The 18,681-nt window shown below is 33.4% G+C and overlaps 1 protein-coding gene across 1 annotated transcript; it reads right to left on the bottom strand.

The window, feature by feature from the left end:
• Positions 1-446: 446 nt before the first annotated feature.
• Positions 447-14,149, bottom strand: e (nonribosomal peptide synthetase ebony). The gene is made up of 16 exons (XM_090115455.1): positions 14,029-14,149; positions 12,590-12,737; positions 12,040-12,173; positions 11,513-11,689; positions 9,426-9,652; positions 8,755-9,031; positions 7,998-8,165; positions 6,815-6,973; positions 5,993-6,132; positions 5,589-5,679; positions 4,504-4,716; positions 3,909-4,050; positions 3,110-3,252; positions 2,027-2,173; positions 1,279-1,436; positions 447-641 (listed from the first exon to the last, which is right to left on the bottom strand). The coding sequence occupies exons 1-16, from the start codon at positions 14,147-14,149 to the stop codon at positions 486-488; spliced, it is 2,601 nt and encodes an 866-aa protein (XP_089971581.1). The 3' UTR covers positions 447-485.
• Between the last annotated feature and the right edge of the window lie 4,532 nt (positions 14,150-18,681).

Raw genomic sequence — 18,681 nt, 5'->3', positions numbered from 1 at the left:
AAAAAAAAAATTTGCAGATTTTCGGCGGTATGGCGACCATTTGGAATCATCCGAAAAGTATGGCATGGCGATTTTCGTAAATGGCTGCACGACGATGGTTACCTGTGCAAAAGTTAGCCTGGTACAAATGGTTGAATTGTTTTTTTTAAATCAACACATTCGCGTCGGTATGGCGGGCTGTAAGTCACACCGGAAAAGTATGGCATGACACTACCGCCTACTTCTTTTTTATGGGCTATCGGTAAATTCTAAAACTTTTGTGTTACAAATCGTTTGACTTCGCTATTTTTCCGACGAGTTCGACTAACGCCCACGCGACTAAGACGCCGGTACCAGCGTTCACACCATCGTTTTTCTTTTTGTCATTGCGTACTAAGACCCCTGTAGAACCGCCATCCTGTTACAAATGACTCGAAATTTTGTGTCAGTATCTCCCGGTCTAATAGTAACTGTCATGAATTTGAATTTATAAAGAAATATTTAATCTAAAATGCTGTGTTCTTTTCGACGGGTTTCCAACAAACGATAGCTCTCATGTCGTCGGGCGCTTGGCCGAATATCCTGTCTCCGTTCGCGTCTACATACTGATTTATTTGATAATCAAGTAATGTTTGGAAACCGAAGACGTCTGTGCCTAGTTGCTGTGAATAAATAAAAATAATTAGCGTTAAAAGTTAAAACAATTCATCGTCACCAAAACCTTAATACATCTTGGCTTTAAATATATCCTGCCAAAAATATATCACACATACTATATAATAATACTACAGTATTAAACAAATAAACTAATACTATACCCTAAGTCTAAACCAATAAACTAATACTATCCTCTTCCTCTAAATCTAAACTTATACGGCCTTACTAACAAAAAGTTAAACAATGGATAAATGTCTACCATTTTCTACCATAGCTGTGTCCTGCTCTTGCTCACATGAAACGTCAATCATAAAAACAAGACAGGTTATTGCAATAACTAATCCATTGCAAAGCGAATGGGTAACATTTTATTAGTAAAACCGATAGACTTTTTCTGTACTCTGAAGTCTCAACTGATAAACTAATACTATAATAAACTAATACCATACTCTAAAGTAATACTAAAACCTACCTATGTCAAAGGGCTAGTATTAATAATAATCACCCCCCGGAATCCCCTCTCTTTTACCACCCCCATATATTCTAAATCAACACTATAATAAATTAATACCATACTCCAAACTGTAAACTAATACCATACTCTAAAGTCTAAACTAATACCATACTAATACTAAAACCTACCTGAGTCAAAGGGCTAGTATTAGTAGTAAACACCCCCCGGAACCCCCTCTCTTTTGCAACCCCCATGGTGGCTATTTCTAATTCTTTAATAGCTGATACATTATCTCCTGCTGTGAGGGTTGAAGATGTCGCCATCATGAACGAGTGGAGGATTGTACCTGGATAAAAAGATTAAATAAATAAATAGATTTGATTGTATGTGTTTTTTATTTTATTCCCTACTAGCGTTCCGCCCCGGCTTTGCCCGTGGTACATATTTAGTATCCTATGTCCTTCTCCTGGCTCTAAACTACCTCCCTGCCAATTTTTAGCTAAATCGGTTCAGCCGTTCTTGAGTTATAAGTGGAGTAACTAACACGACTTTCTTTTATATATTAGGGAAGGAAGGAAGGAAGACAAGTCTTCCCTGCTTACAATTACTTTTTTATTCGCGTTATTTAAGCGGGTTCAAGCTACTACTTTTTTAACGTGATAACGTTTTTAAAATCGTTTTAGTCGGGTGACATGTTCAGAAACTTGTGTCACACCAAAACCTCACGAGCGCGATCGCAGGTATAACGAGAGAGAGACGGACCGATCTCCCGTCTCATCTCGAGCGCTGCCACTAATAACACGTTATCACGTAAACATCTCAATCGTAAACCTACTTTACAAATAACCAATTTTTTTTTTCTACATTTAATATAACAAACAGTACAACAGTAAGAAATATTACAAAAATTTAATAAATATATCGTAAAAAACAAACCTTTTCCACCCGGTAACATAGTATCTCTCACAGAGCTCTCTACAGCTTCCAAAAATGTCATGATCTTAGCGAGTCCACCCGATAGAGTTATATCTGGTTCATCTCGCGCGTCGAAGTTTAGAGCTACTGCTATAGGGTTGGATGTATCTGTAAATAATGTTTTATCGTTATAAATAAATAAATAAATAAATATTTCGGGACTATATTCACACACAGCACGATCTGATCCCATACTAAGCTTTCGCTTGTGTTATAGAAACCAGATGGCTGATAAACATACATATATAATTTTAAATAAATACTTATATAGATAATTAACACCCGACACAGAGCAAACATCTATGTTCATCACACAAATATTTGCCCCGGGTGGGAATCGAATCCACGACCAGTGGCTTGGAAGGCAGGGCCACTACCAACCAAGCCAACCGGCCAGTCAGTTTTATCGTTATGGATACAGCATTGCTCAGTTATGGCAACAATGGCGATGACTACGATTATAACTAATAACGTTTTTGAAGTGAAAATTCTTTATCGGGGTTGGAAAAAAATTTAGTGTAACATTTTTTCGTTACGCGTGACATTTTTCCGTTACGCGCCATCTTTTTCTTATCCCTACCACGCGTGATTCGACGTATTTCTGTAAAGTTGTATATACTTAGTAAATTATTTTTTGAAAAATAAGGTTATAAAGAAGTTTCACTTCTTACGTGTGTACACTAGTACACGCACACATTTTTTTAATCATTAGAATCGTCACAATTTTCATCTTTATGTAGATACGTTATACGTACTTATACGTATTTTTACGTTTTATTGGTTGTCCATTAAGAAATATGTTGCTGCATTCTTTATGTTCATATGTGAGCCTATAATTCATCATTATCACTAGATACAATTGCATATTTTCACAAACATCTTAAACAAAGTTATCATTGTAGCGGTTTTATATTGGTCGGATGTCTAAATGAAACGACTGAAGCGATATGACTCCACAGATGTCTTTCTTTTGTATTAATGTTATTTTTATCATAATTTAGTTTGTAATAATAAATAAATAAATGAATAAATAATAACACTCACGATCCTCCAACACAACACTAAGGCCAGCCTGCATCAGCGGCTCCCAACAAGCGCTGATGCAGTGCGCATAATCACGAGTGTCTATTTCATGACGGAGGAACTGCTCTAACTCCGCTTTCTCGTAAAATGAGGATACTATCATTCTGTAAATTAATGTTGATTCAAATGTTGATTTTATACTATTTGAGGGTGAAGGAGAGACATACTGAAAAGTTATTTAGCCTAAAATCACAAGTTACTTTACATAGACCATTATAAGATACATTTTGATAACGTGATAACTCAGGTTCCCCAAAAGTGAAGTCCCATGTCCCCTAGTGGGGTAAGGGGCAGATGCGTTATACCTACATCTGTTTCACTGATCGATTTTGTGTCGGGACAAGTAGGTGATCAGCCTTCTGTGTACTACCAGACCAAGACATTTTTTTTCTTCATCTCCACCGGGAATCGAACCCAGGACCCCTCGGTGTTACGCTCACGCGTCAACCACTGTACCGAGGAGGCGGTCCAGGTGCAGGTTCCCCAAGCATACAGTGAATGTTCGATATAATTAGTATTGATCAGATAAGCAAAATCTAGTCAACCATTTTGGCTGAAGATAGCCGGCAGAAGTGAAAACTTGATTATTAACGTTGAGCATGTTTGATATTTTGGAATGGTATCCGTCTTACGCTTTTTCGATCAGGACACGTGTCCTGGCGCGAGTTTAAAATTTTATACCCATTACAGAAAAAGTGCTCAACGCCGCTAAAGAAGTTTTCACTTCAAAAAACAGTCTTCAGTTGATATAAATACTTACTCGATAACCTCTTCTCTATGATCATCTCTCATAGAAACAACATTGAATTTAGCATCATCAGAATCTCTGACATTATCAGGATTTGTGGTTAGACGCTGTAGTACTTCTCCAAGATTTGCTGCTCCGATGAAATCACTTATATCTGAAATATTTGTTTTATTAACGCCTTTTAATGCCTTTTTGATTATCAGAAAAGTTATGGCATCGACAAATCAATACATTTAGGTATCAAAGGACATCTGACAGGTTTAGAATTCAATTTTCACTTAAAATCAAGTGAAGGCATTGGCATTAATCATATTTTAAACGCAATTAAGCTAAATATGGGGTATGCAAGGACAATTATATTAATTTGTACTAGTAAGGATATTTTAACTCTTCATTTTTAAACATCATTAAAATTACAAAAACTTAAAAATAAAAATAAAAATTTTAGAAAGAACGAAAGAAAAATTATTTATTTGACTCCCCAAAATAAACACGATTATCACACAATAAAATTAGAATAAGACAATACAATTCAAACGAAACAGTAAATTTACAGTAAATATTTATATTTTTTCTTAATTTATAGATATTATCTACAAGAACTTACCGATATAATACCCCTTCTCCCTCAGCCTGGTAATCGTATATATAGAGTTAAGGGAGTTCCCCCCTAACTCATAGAAGCCAGCTTGTAACGATATAGCGCCCCTCGCCCCGCGCCCTATCGCCTCGCCCACTGCAGTGAGCAGCGCCCTAGCGGCTGCGAGCTGGTCGGGGCGGACGTTTGTATAGTCTAGCTCTAAAGATAATGTTGTGTCGTCTGGGAGGAAAGAAACTATTTTTTAAGAATTTGTCAGTTTTGAGGTATGTTAGTAGTTTTATCCATCTCTAGTAATGTTGCAGTTGGAATGATAGTGAAATGAATAGAATGATAGTAATGTCAGTTTGCTTATTTGTGCGAGTGTATTATCTAGAAATATTGGTGTCGAGGGTGCTAATTGCTAACATATTAGTAAAAATAGTGCGGTACCAAAAGAGATGAAGTTTATTTTAGGATAATTAAGTCTTAGAATTGTCTATCGCTTATAATATCGCAGGTGGAATGGTAGTTGAACGAAACAAAGTCAGGACATTTTAAAAGTTACTCGAGAGTATTATAGATCTATTAATTCTGTCGGTGTATGAGGTGTTAACCATGTCAGTAAGGTCAGGTTCAACCGCGTGGACGGATCGTTTTCCTTTAACAATGTCGTCTATAAAAATTAAAAATATGTAAAATTCAGCGAATGGAAATTATTTATATCTAATGATATCTCGAACTTAAGTGGAATATTATGAGTAAGTAAGGTAGTGATTAAAATAAATAAAGTTTTAATTCCTGTCAGTAAATCCTTATATTCATAGAAAACATTTGTTGAATAGTTTAACACTATTATAGTATTATTTTGTCTGTGCAAATAGAAGGTAATGTTGAAAACTAAGTTTGAATTTTGTCTCTCCTCGGGCGAGACATTTTCCATAATATGCGATGTTTTAACAAAAGAACATGTTATATGTCACTAAATTCATTTCTGTTTTCTTAAACTAAAATAGAAGGCGTGAAATTTAAATTATCAGGAAATACTTTATTTATTCCATTAAACTTCTTAATCATTAAAATTATTTTCGTGACTCCTTCATAAATAAACTTACCATTATTATTACTATTTTCATACATCTTCAACAACGCCTGTCTGTCCACTTTGCCATTCACTAAAAGAGGTATTTCATCAATGATAATTACCTGGAATAGAAAATATTGTGTTGAGAATTAAAAACATAGGAAAACTTTTGTATGTACATTCTAAAAAAACACCTTATGTGACATTACTGACATTAATTGTTAAAAATGATATTTACAACCTTATTTACAACATTATTTTTACAATGTCTCAGAAAACAAGAAATCTCACATATAAAGAAAAAAATTCGCTGTTTCTTCTATGTTTCGAATTGTTTTGTTTTTCAATTTTTTATAATATATGTTTTGCTAATTATATCTATTACTTAGATAAACGAAGTTATACTTTTTGTTATATCATGAAATAATAACTTACTTGTGGTAACATATAACTTGTTAATGCGTCCTTCAGAGTATGTTCAATATTATGGCCACTAAGTCTTACATTGGGACTCAATTTGACGAAGGCTAAAATTTCTGGATTGCCTCGATCTAGACCGTAGCAAAGTACTACACCTGAAATAAAGAATGCAATAATTATGAAAATCCATACTATATTATTAATATTATAAATGCGAAAGTAACTCTGTCTGTCTGTCTGTTACTCAATCACGCCTTAACTACTGAACCAATTTGCATGAAATTTGGTATAGAGATATTTTGATACCCGAGAAAGGACAAAGGATAGGTTTTATCCCGGAAATCCTACGGGAACGGGTTTTTCTTTGAAAACGCGGGCGAAGCCGCGGGCGGAAAGCTAGTTTTAAATAAATTAAAACAAACACGTGCATAAACAGATAAATATGTGAAGAAATCGAAAAGATAAGGTACTTTGCAATACTCGAATAAATGAAATGATGTCGCAGTCGTGGCAATAACGTCACGTCATGAAGTAAGGCGATGATTTTGGTATATTTAAATCTTGGCAAAGACGTTTCACTTCTGATACGTGTGCTAGGCGTATACGCTATTTGTTTTATATATGTTTTTATTTTCTTTTTGAAGTGAAAACTTATTTAGCGGCGTTGAGCACTTTAATGTGTATAAAATCTTAAACTCGCGTCAGGACACGTGATCTGATCAAAAAGCGTAAGACGGATACCATTCCAAAATATTAAACATGCTCAACGTTAATAATCAAGTTTTCACTTCTGCCGGCACTCCCGGAGTGCAAACCGTCTTTTTTTTTGTTTCTTACCTTTCTCAACTCCCCCCACATTAGCTACAGCCCTCTCTACTTCCTGCAAATCGACTCTATGGCCACGAATTTTAACTTGTGAATCCGTTCGACCGGCGAATAGAATTACACCTTTGTAGAGGATACCGTAATCTCCTGTACGGTAGAGACGGCTGAATTCTGGGGATAAAAAGATAAAAAATATGACTTAAAACGAAAATTATATATACCTAAGTGTGAAATTTAAAAATGAACGTCTGATTCTTTGGTTAAATCGTACTTTGATTACCATTTTTGTATTTTGTGGCTTTCGAAAATTTAAAAAAATTATATGCGTATTCATAACCAAGATATTTTGTCCTGTGTATTGTGTAAAAATACAAACTTATAATGATACGGATATGTGAGTGTGAATGAATAAACAGAACTTGATGGTCAAAGGGTTGATGGCGCCAATGTGTGTGTATGTATGAATAGAACTTGTTGAAGAATGAAGGGACTGAAAACTTATTAATCTAAGGCATGTGTTGTGTTGTGTGTGTGTATTTATATTCTACTAGCTGCGCTTCGCGGTTTCACCCGCATGGCTTCGCTCCTGTTGGTCTTAGCGTAATGATATACAGGGTGTCCCGCTATTGGTATACTAAGCGCGAAGGAACTTGTAGTTTTGCATACACTGATCACGTAAAAAATACTTTTAAAAAAAATTACGTCCAAAATTTTTTGCTAAATTTTTCCTGAAAATCCATGTTTTCTTCTCTAGCTTCGCGCAGCTGGCATATACCGCTTCTCTAATGTGAGCATTTTATCTATGAAAACATAATCTTAAACGATAGCTCACGTGCTGGTGGCAAAGTTGGGCGGCTCGCTTGTTATGGGTGTACACATAGAGTTTTAAGAATTCATCTATTTGAAAAAAAAATGCGTCTGGAATTTTTTAATTATTTTTTACGTACTCAGCGTATGCAAAACTATAACCTCCTTTGAGCTTAGTATACCAACAGTGGGACACCCTGTATAGCCTTCCTCGATAAATGGGCTATCTAACACCGAAAGAATTTTTCAAATCGGACCAGTGGTTCCTGAGATTAGCGCGTTAAACAAACAAACAAACTCTTCAGCTTTATAATATTAAGTATAGATTTGTAAGTATGTATGCAAGGATGAATGAATGTGTGTGTCTGTCTGTCTGTGTGATACATACCAGGATTAGAAGCATGCGGGTTATCACAGAACTTCCCCGCCCCCTGCCCCCCCACATACCCCCGCGCGAGGTTACTGCCCCCGACACACACTTCGCCGGCTTCGGACTCCCGGCACGGGTTCATTTCCTCGTCTAAGAGGTAGACTGCGCAGTTTGATAGAGGGCTACCTGTGGACCGGAAATAAAGGGTTAAATTTATTTTTTTCCATAATTTAATATAGTTTTTTATTTATTAGTTTGTTGACAAATGACTGACTTGAAAAGTAGTTTCAGTTTAGTTAAAATTATTTTTGAAGTTTAAGCGTAAGCGCAGAAGGTAGTTTATCCTTTTTTGCACAATTTTCCTTGCAGATAATTTTTAAGTTTGTTTTGAAATAAATATTCAATCAATGAGACAGTATCAATCTTTTCAGAATAATAATAATTCGTTGAAAAAATTAGACTTACGACAATTTTATTAATAATTGTGTGTAATTTCAAAGCTTTTAATAAATTCTCACTCTAAACATCAACGATATGTCCACAAACCATAACCCAACTAAAAAAAAAGACGGGTTGCACTGGGGGAGTGCCGGCAGAAGTGAAAACTTGATTATTAACGTTGAGCATGTTTGATATTTTGGAATGGTATCCGTCTTACGCTTTTTCGATCAGGACACGTGTCCTGACGCGAGTTTAAGATTTTATACCCATTACAGAAAAAGTGCTCAACGCCGCTAAAGAAGTTTTCACTTCAAAAATTCCCCAAAATACATACCTATAGGTATAGTCGGGAACGTGTCCACCTGTTCCCTTTTCTCCATAACATAATACGTCACATCTCCCATAACTTCAGTACTGCCGTAAAAATTGGCCAATTTATACCCATTCTGATCACCAAAGTGCTGGAAAAATCTAGAAGCCAGATCCTTACTAAGGGTCTCTCCAGAACAGACCCAGAGTTTTAAATTTTGGAGCGGTCTCTCTGAAGGATTTAGGGATAGGTACATTAGGATCGATTGAAGTAATGTTGGCACTAGGACTAAACGTTCAATCTGAAAAAAAAACAAGATATGAACACAAAAAATAAACAAACAAACACATTTCTAAGTGCAGTCGAAAGTAGTTGTTAAATAATATCGCTAGCTTTTCAACATGATGAATAGCAAATTTTTCAACCATAAGGTATCAAAGAATCTTTCGTAAATCTTGTAAAGTAAGTATGAAATTATGCAACATTTGCAAGAAGTGAATTCAAAACAACATTTAATAATAATAGTGTTCAAGCTATTAAATGACAAAAATAGAACAAATGAACATATTCAAAAACAACAAAAATTGCATGTTCTATGAAGCAACATTTCACTAGCCGATTATTTCTAGATGCACAATTTCTAACTCATACTAGATTGCCCCTATAATAAAAACAAATATGTGCACACAACTCACTCGGTTCTCAGCCAAAACTCGCACCAACTTCTGCGGGTCCCTCGTGGTTTCCTTGGGCACTATCACCAACGACCTGCCATGGAGTAATGGCCCCCAAATCTCGCACACAGAATCCACGAATGTTAACGCAGTTTTCCATACGCAAGTACTTTCTGTATCAGAGTAGGGGAATGTGCGGAATTGCCACCAGAGACGATTACAAATTGCGGAATAGGGGAGTCGAACGCCTAGAAAATGCAAAAAAATGATTCCATTAATTATTTTTTTCTAATTCTTACTAAAAAATATTTATTTTGTGGAACAAAAAATCTTAAATCTTATTTTTTGTGTTCTAAAAGCCTCAATCGTTATATAGAGATACAGAAAACTGTTTAAATAAATAATTATCAAATAATTTTCGTAACCTAAAAAAAATGCAATTTTGTAGCGCCGAACAACAATTCTTCTTGAATCTAGGTATATTAAACATATTTGCTCGTGCATTATTCATTTTCGTACCATTTTATATTCAACTTGACAATGAAAAACCGGCCAAGTGCGAGTCGGGCTCGCGCACAAAGGGTTCCGTAGCAGCAAATATAATAAATTACAGTTAAATCAACCTATCTCAAAAACTATAAGAGATACTTTGATCAAACCAAAAATCGTTGAAAGAGTTAATTAGCATGCATCACCTCTATTTTTTTTAGAATTTTATACCCCGTAGTTATAAAAATAGAGGGGGGGGGACATACTTTTTACGACTTTGAGAGCTGATATCTCAAAAACCGTTCACTTTAAGAAAAATGTTTTTTAGAAAACTTTATATCATTTTAAAAGACCTTTCCATTGATACCCCACACGGGTATGTACATCGAAAAAAAAAATTTCATCCCTCAGTTACATGTATGGGGGGCCCCACCCCCAATTCTTTTTTTTACTATTTAGTGTCATATTTTTGTAGCGGTTCATACAACACATATTCCCATCAAATTTCATCACTGTAGTACTTATAGTTTCCGAGTAAATCGGCTGTGACAGACGGACAGACGGACAGACGGACAGACGGACATGACGAAACTATAAGGGTTCCGTTTTTGCCATTTTGGCTACGGAACCCTAAAAATGTAGAATATTATGTACTGAAAATTAAATAATAAAATTTCGTTAATAATCATATTTTTTCTACTCGAACCTCTATTTTATCTGCAATTAAACCACTTCTAATTGAATTTTAAGATAAAATAAATAAGGAAGACGGTAATAAAAATAAACAAACAAAAAGAAATCGCAATTTTTTTTATCAATACCTTGATAATTTAACGCAATAAATTAATGTATTTTTTTACTATTAGATAAGTACCTAATGCTATAAAGAAAAAATACACGGAAGCAAATCATATTGTGCAAAAATTAAAGGTCAGTTTAGTGAGCATCGTTATATTTGTGACTAGCGGTCCGCCCCGGCTTCGCCCGTGGTACATATTTCGCAATAAAAGGTAGCCTATGTTCTTTCTCAGGGTCTAAAGATTATCTGTGCCAAACATCAAAATCGGTCCAGTAGTTTATGCGTGAAAACCATACATACATACATAGTTACAAACCTTTCCTCTTTATACCTAATATTAGTACTTATAGATTTACGGAATCGAGAGATTAAAATTGATTTAAAGTTAGGGTTCATAGTAGTACAGGGACGTACTGACTTTATAAAACCATGGACTGTTTATTAACCACTTTGAATTAGATAGAAATATTTATTTAAGAAAACTTAAATATGTAACTTCAGGTTTAAAATCGAAGCTTCATATAAAGTTCTACCTTTCCATTGACCTATATTTTAGAAATTTATAACTTCACCATCAAAAATATTATTCTTTATTTGTTGTGCTTCGGAAATTTAGAGATATTGACCGAAAATAATACAGATATCATTAAAATGCAAAAAAATTGTTTCCACTTCGAATTCAATCTTAAATACAGCCCTGGCTGACCTTATGCGAAAATTTAATGAGCACTTAATTTATTAACTCACGATTATATTAAATATCAGTTAATTTAACTACCGGATTGCCAATTCTAACCAATAATGTACACTTCTTACTAACCTTTCGGTATCCCCGTACTCCCAGAAGTGTACAACACTATAGCGATAGTGTCAACACTATAACGCACTAGCATGTCACTGTCACTCAAACGGTTTGAGGATAGTGCACTGGCATCTAGTGAAAGTTCTTCAAATGATATTGCTGGTACTCCACTGTTTTTGAACATTGATGGATTTGCTGTAATAAAATGTGTTTTTTAATTTATTAGTAGGTTTAATTTCGTGCTAATTGTGTAGATTTTATTGAGGTGTAGACAAACGAGCAGACAGTTTATTACATGAAAATTAAAATAAAATATTCTGCAATCATTTTCCGTTGATGGGATTTTGAAAACAATAAATTGAAATAGACAAAATATATTACACAATATTTCTCTGATGATCTTTTTAAGTTTTATCACAAACACAATTTTGACACTATTCTTTTATTATAATTATTATGTATGGAGATTTATAATAACTATGTAGATTACAAAAACGAAACAATGTAAAAAATAAAAATACATTTTACGGTAAAACCAAACTTACCGGTATCATCATAAATAACCAAAGAGGGTTGTGCATCTTTCAAAATATGCGACACTCTTGCTTGGGGGAAACTGGGCTCCATTGGCACATACGCTGCGCCTGCCTTCCATATCGCTAATAGTGTTAATATTGTACTAGAAGAAAAATAATCATTTTAACATTATAAATTACATACACATATGTACCCAAGTTTAGTTTGTACTTACATAAACTTTTTGAAAGAACAAATGTGTAAAAAATAAAACTGGTAAAGATCGAAGATAGTTTGTGAAAGGATAGGTTTTCAAGAAAATGTAAGTATTTAATAAATTACAATTGAAGCAAATCTTAAGACGGATACATAATTTATTTAAAATTGTTTAAGTTAAAATGGCACATTTTTGAAATCCTAAACGATATCTTCTATTTTTGAGACATACTAAACTTAACAAAAATAATTTAGGCTCTAAACTGAGAAAAAAATTAAGACTTTCGTGATTAAAAGATATCTCTTAATTAATAAAGACAAATATTAAGAAAAAAACTGTTTATTTAAAGATAAAAAACATACTTATGCGTAGGCTGCATGCATACAGCGATCACATAATCTTGATCCCTGTTACACCCTCTGGGCCTTGCGTGTGCGCATATAGCTCTCGCTAGCGAGTTAGATCTGGCTTCTAACTCTGAATAGCTTATACGGATGTTGCAGGTTTCATCTGGGATAAAAAACATAACCTTATACATATAAATAATTTAGTTAAAAAAACACACTTTACCTCATGGAATTAAATTCAAATTCAAATTTTCAAATTCAAATTCAATTAAATCTGTCCGTTTAAAATAGGTCAAAATCAAGAGTAAAGGAGTCGGTTACATAAAAACATACAGATGAATCTTATAGCGTGTTAAATATGAATGTTTGCACACGCATAATTACGAAATGATTGCACCATATTGGATAATTTCTTTTATGTGTTGCTATGTAAGATTTATAAATTTTGTTTATCTTGTAGATGAGTGAACGATTATATCTGCATTCTTATCTAAACTAATATTAAAGAGAGGAAACATTAGTGTTTTATTTGTAAAAGATAACCTGAAAAATTAATTAATCGCTTTTAATAATACTGTCACTAGTAAACTACATTATTAATGGATAGCAAATAATTTTCAAAGACGAGTACAGTCGCAAGAATTTATTAAGCTTTAACCTACTAATATTATAAATGCGAAAGCTTGTGAGGATGGATGTTTGTTACTCTATCACGCAAATACTACCGAACCGATTACAATGAAATTTGGTACATAATTTGCTGAAGAAAAAAATAAATGGACTAATTATACTTTTTATCCCGAAAATCCCACAGGAACGGGAACTATGCAGGTTTTTCTTTGAAAACGCGGGTGATGCTGGGGGCGGATCTTGTTCAAAATATGTAGTTTTTCTTCAACGGAATTGTAAAGATAGTTTTTATCAATATTCCGAAAATAGAATTAATGAATGTTTGTTACGTGATTATTACGCTAAATATAAAATGATTTCGGTGCTTTTTGTCTGTTATGCAATAATTCAAAGATTGTTATTGCAGGTATGTACCTGCAATAATACCTAAAGTATTTTGGGTTTGAGTAGTTTCTAGTTTAAAGTTTTTATCGGCATGTAGTAATCTTTTAATCTGTTGTTTTTCTAAAATTATGTTTTAATGAACGTAACACATAACAACGCGGGCCTTCATGTTTTTCGTTGAAATGAGGGCTTTCTTCTTTAAACTGTTATTTTTATTATAAGAATTTGCGAAATGCAAAAGTAATTCTATTTGTCTGCTGCCTGTGTGGAGCGGCTTCTTTGCGCCTCAGAAAAAATAAAAAAAATAAAGATAAAAAGTTCATTTATATGAAGGCACAACTTAAAACTACATACATATTACAAACGAACTAAATATGTTTGTATGTATTCGTGTTTTCTTATTACTACGCAACTATAAATGTTAAAAAATATAATGTTACCGGAATAAACCAGTGCAGTTCTGTCTCCAGCAGCCAGCAGTTCCAGGTGTTTGGGAAGCGGTGCAGCTGGAACGGCCACCCGGCCGCCCGTTACGACGGACATTCGTGGTAGTGAACCCATTTTTACTGGAAATAAAGATGAACCCTTAAAGTCACTACTTTATTCGTCATATTTGTGTCCTAAATACTTTATATTCAGGATCGAAACAATACAAAATAAACTCAACATCTTAATAGGTTCCTCTAAATCTGCTATCGTTTATAAAAAAACCAGAACAACTAATAAACCGATCAGTCTTCACAATCGAAAGAACGAAAGATAATTTTCGTTCTTTCTTTACTATTTCCAGGTCTAAATTGCCCGGATTATAAGATTTATTTGTATAGAATTTTAATTCAAAAATTTAATTTCATCTCTAGGTCTTGGCAATACATCTAATAATAATACACATCTAAGAATAATATAAAAATGTTCAATATTATAATGAAAATTATAGGTAAGTACAAGTACGTTACTTTTAAATTTTAATACTTATGCTTGGACACTAATAACAATGGCCAATATCATTAAAATATATTGCAATCAAAGTTGACAAGTAACAATCAATCATGTACTTGTCATTCATAATTATTGTTAATCATTCTGACCTAAATTTTGTTATTTACACGCAAAATAATAATATCTTTATGATTTACAACTACATAGGAAGAATGCAATGTTTTACGACAAAGAGTACATAATTCATAAGATAATTCAATTATGATAATTGATGCATTTTTTATGCTTATTGTTCTTCAACTTAGATTACAAAATAAAATACAGATGGAGCATGTCAATCATTCATCGCCCTTGTCAAAGAAAATACGAAATCAAAAACGAATACGTTCCTCCGCTAGTGCTATAGCGATTCTAGTGTCATGCAATACGTCAAAAGGGGTTTGATATTTTAGTAAAAAAATGCTGTCTTGTGATATTAAAACGCTGTAAAACTTGTTCCCGAAAACAAACAAAAAGATAAAACATCGTTTTACAGTTTTTCTGTAGATTATTTGGCTTATTTAATTTTGTATACAAATAATAATTTTACAAATACGAAGGAATTCAAAACTTCAACGTATGCTGCCAGTATTTTGAAAATGAATTTGCCATTTTTAGGGGTAAAATGGTTAAAAGATATTCGGGGTAGTGCTGTTGGATTTTTCGATCGTGAATGTGATTATTTGTATAGTGCAATAAAAATTCATGGTCGTTATTAGATTATTTTAAAAAGCATTATACATTTTTTTGTTACTTTTATAAAAAGCGTCGTTTTCGCTTGCGATTTAATTCATGTGAACTCCATGATGGATATGATGAAAATAAAATGTCCCGCATTCTCGACTAAAAACTACCGCTATTCGCATTCATATGTTTTGAAAAATAAAAACTTTTTTTAATGTAATTTATTTAATAAATTTATTGTAATTTATTTAATAAATTTAATGTAATTTATATAAATTTAATGTAATTTATTTAATAAAAATTGAATAAAATTATTTTGTCCATGTATAACTTTAGTAGATAGGTGCTTTATGTAACAAAATAATTTTTACAATATTATAAAATAATATCAAAAACCCGAATTTATATTAAAATAAAAATTAAAAAATGACTGCTAATAATTTATGTAGCCTACGTCACTACCACCACAGCTACCTTCATAATTCAGATGATTGCAATGACACCTCACAAGTCACAACTCAAAATCGATCCAACAGTTTATACTGCAGGGCGTGTCAAAGAAATATTATACATACATACCTACACTCGAAAAACATAACCCTCTTTCTTCCGTAGTCGGGCAAAAATTTGGGAAATTTTTCATTATCTGGTTGTTACCAGATAATGACGTGTTATGTTTAACACGCACACAGAAGCACCGTGTTCGTACAGTGCAGCGGCGAAATGACAGCACACATAGCTTTATGGAAATGACGATAAATTATTCGGTTTAGTTCGGCAACGCTCCATCTGTCTTTTATTTTGTAATCTAAGGCTAGCCGCACACACAAAATAATATTGACAATAAAGTACGTATTGTCAATATTATTGTGTGTGTGCGGCCTGTATTGCGGTATTGTTCAATATTATTGTGGATTATCCAGAAATTCAGATTTTGTCACGTCAATATCGGGGGGAGGCAGGGGTATTGACAATAATATTGACGTGTGCGGGCGCACGGCAATATTTTAGTTGAGAAAAAGATTTCAAGGCAGGCGGACGTTCGTGTTTTTTGTTCAAAATGGAGGACGAAATCAGTATCCAAAGCGAAAATAATGTTAATATTTTTGATGATAGCAGTCTCACGGAAAAACACTATTTGTCAGTGTTTATTAAAACATGGGAAACTTATCCAGAATTATGGAATACATCCTGCAAATCATATCGCGAAAAATAATGCGCTTGATAAGTTGCTCGATATTTATAAATAAACTAGCGGTCCGCCCCGGCTTCGCCCGTGGTACATAATATTTACTTTTTCTCTACATAAGAACCTTCCTCGTACGTCAAGGAATATAATAAAAGAAGAATTATCGAAATCGGTTCAGCCGTTCTCGAGTTATGCGCTTACCAACACATTTTGCGATTCATTTTTATATATAAGATCAAACCAAATAAGAAAAGAGAGAAGAGAAGACGTAAAGAAGAAAATTAATTCTTATACGAACAAATTTTCGGAAAGAATTAAAGATTTAATTCAATAGAATTTTGAATGAATTAATTAATAATTAATTTAATTTAATTAATTAAATTATTGTTTAATTTAATTAATTAAATTAAATTAAATTATTAATTTTTTTCTCATCCAGTCCTTAATCCATCGTTTCTTTCTTGATTGCTTTTTTTAGATAGTAAAATTAATGCAATAATCAATGCAACGATTTTTTTCTTTCTATTCATTATGTTATACGTGCGCACGTAATCTAGCTGCGGAACGACTGAGTCAGATTTTACCATGAAAAATTGCCAATAATATTGCGTAGTGTGCGGGGACCATATATTGATGAAGATTTTTGACAATCTTGCATTGACAATATTATTTTGTGTGTGCGGCTAGCCTGTGTTCTTCAATTATAGTTTATTTTTTAAATGGAATGCAGGGTAGTGTAAACAGCTTGATTCGTTTTTAGGGTTCCGTAGCCAAAATGGCAAAAACGGAACCCTTATAGTTTCGTCATGTCCGTCTGTCCGTCTGTCCGTCTGTCCGTCTGTCACAGCCGATTTACTCGGAAACTATAAGTACTACAGTGATGAAATTTGATGGGAATATGTGTTGTATGAACCGCTACAAAAATATGACACTAAATAGTAAAAAAAAGAATTGGGGGTGGGGCCCCCCATACATGTAACTGAGGGATGAAATTTTTTTTTTCGATGTACATACCCGTGTGGGGTATCAATGGAAAGGTCTTTTAAAATGATATAAAGTTTTCTAAAAAACATTTTTCTTAAAGTGAACGGTTTTTGAGATATCAGCTCTCAAAGTCGTAAAAAGTATGTCCCCCCCCCTCTATTTTTATAACTACGGGGTATAAAATTCTAAAAAAAATAGAGGTGATGCATGCTAATTAACTCTTTCAACGATTTTTGGTTTGATCAAAGTATCTCTTATAGTTTTTGAGATAGGTTGATTTAACTGTAATTTATTATATTTGCTGCTACGGAACCCTTTGTGCGCGAGCCCGACTCGCACTTGGCCGGTTTTATTTTATATATTTTTGTAAATTCGCTCTAATTACCAAACTGACAGCTGCTTTCTGTGTTTTTAGTTAGGTTAGATATGCCTCGGTACGTGATAAACCACAACTAAAATTAAAAACATAATCAAATACATTTATAAAAGTTAAAAAGTACTTTTAGTAGAATTAAAACGACTGGCTTTAACCATGTACTCGTAAAATTGCAATTCAAGGCTTGTATTTAACTTTGTTAAAATTTACTGCAACGCAATTATTTAACGTTTTATTGCTCTCAATTATTTTTGAAATAACATGTTCAAGAATTTAGATTTTAATGACGGTTGAATACTATTTTTTACTGACTCCAAAAACATGAGATTAATAATTTAGACACTTATATTTTCGTTAACCAATATTCGTTAAGTACTGAGGGAGAAACCCTTTTCCAATGTTTAGTATCTATGTATGTATTAACAATGACGATTAAAAATTGCGAAGGAACTAAAAGAATGATTTGTGAATAGTCTAAAACAGCAGATAGTCTAGTTCAAATACACTAATGACTAAGCGATGCAATTCGGAAATTATTATTTACTAGCATTCCGCCTGCGGCTTCGCCCGCGTTTTCAAAGAAAAACCCGCATAGTTCCCGTTCCCGTGGAATTTCCTGGATAAAACCTAGCCTATGTTGCTCAGTGAAGATGCAGCTTTCTAATGGTGAAAGAATTGAAGAATGAAATCGGTCCAGTAGTTTATGCGTGAAAACCATATTACATACATACATACATAATTACAAACCTTTCCTCTTTATAATATTATATTATATATTATTATTATTAAGTATAGATTATGGATATGTGTTACGTTGCAGTTTTAATATTATTTATACAAAACTGGGGCTAAAAAATATGGCTGCGCATAATATAAAAATAT

Source organism: Colias eurytheme, chromosome 23, assembly GCF_061535395.1.
Source record: "Colias eurytheme isolate Ceu_HAF_F1 chromosome 23, ilColEury1 Martin Lab GWU primary, whole genome shotgun sequence".
Lineage (NCBI taxonomy): Eukaryota > Metazoa > Arthropoda > Insecta > Lepidoptera > Pieridae > Colias > Colias eurytheme.
Note: the sequence above shows the minus strand (reverse complement) of the source record. Positions and strands in the feature narration are given on the sequence as shown.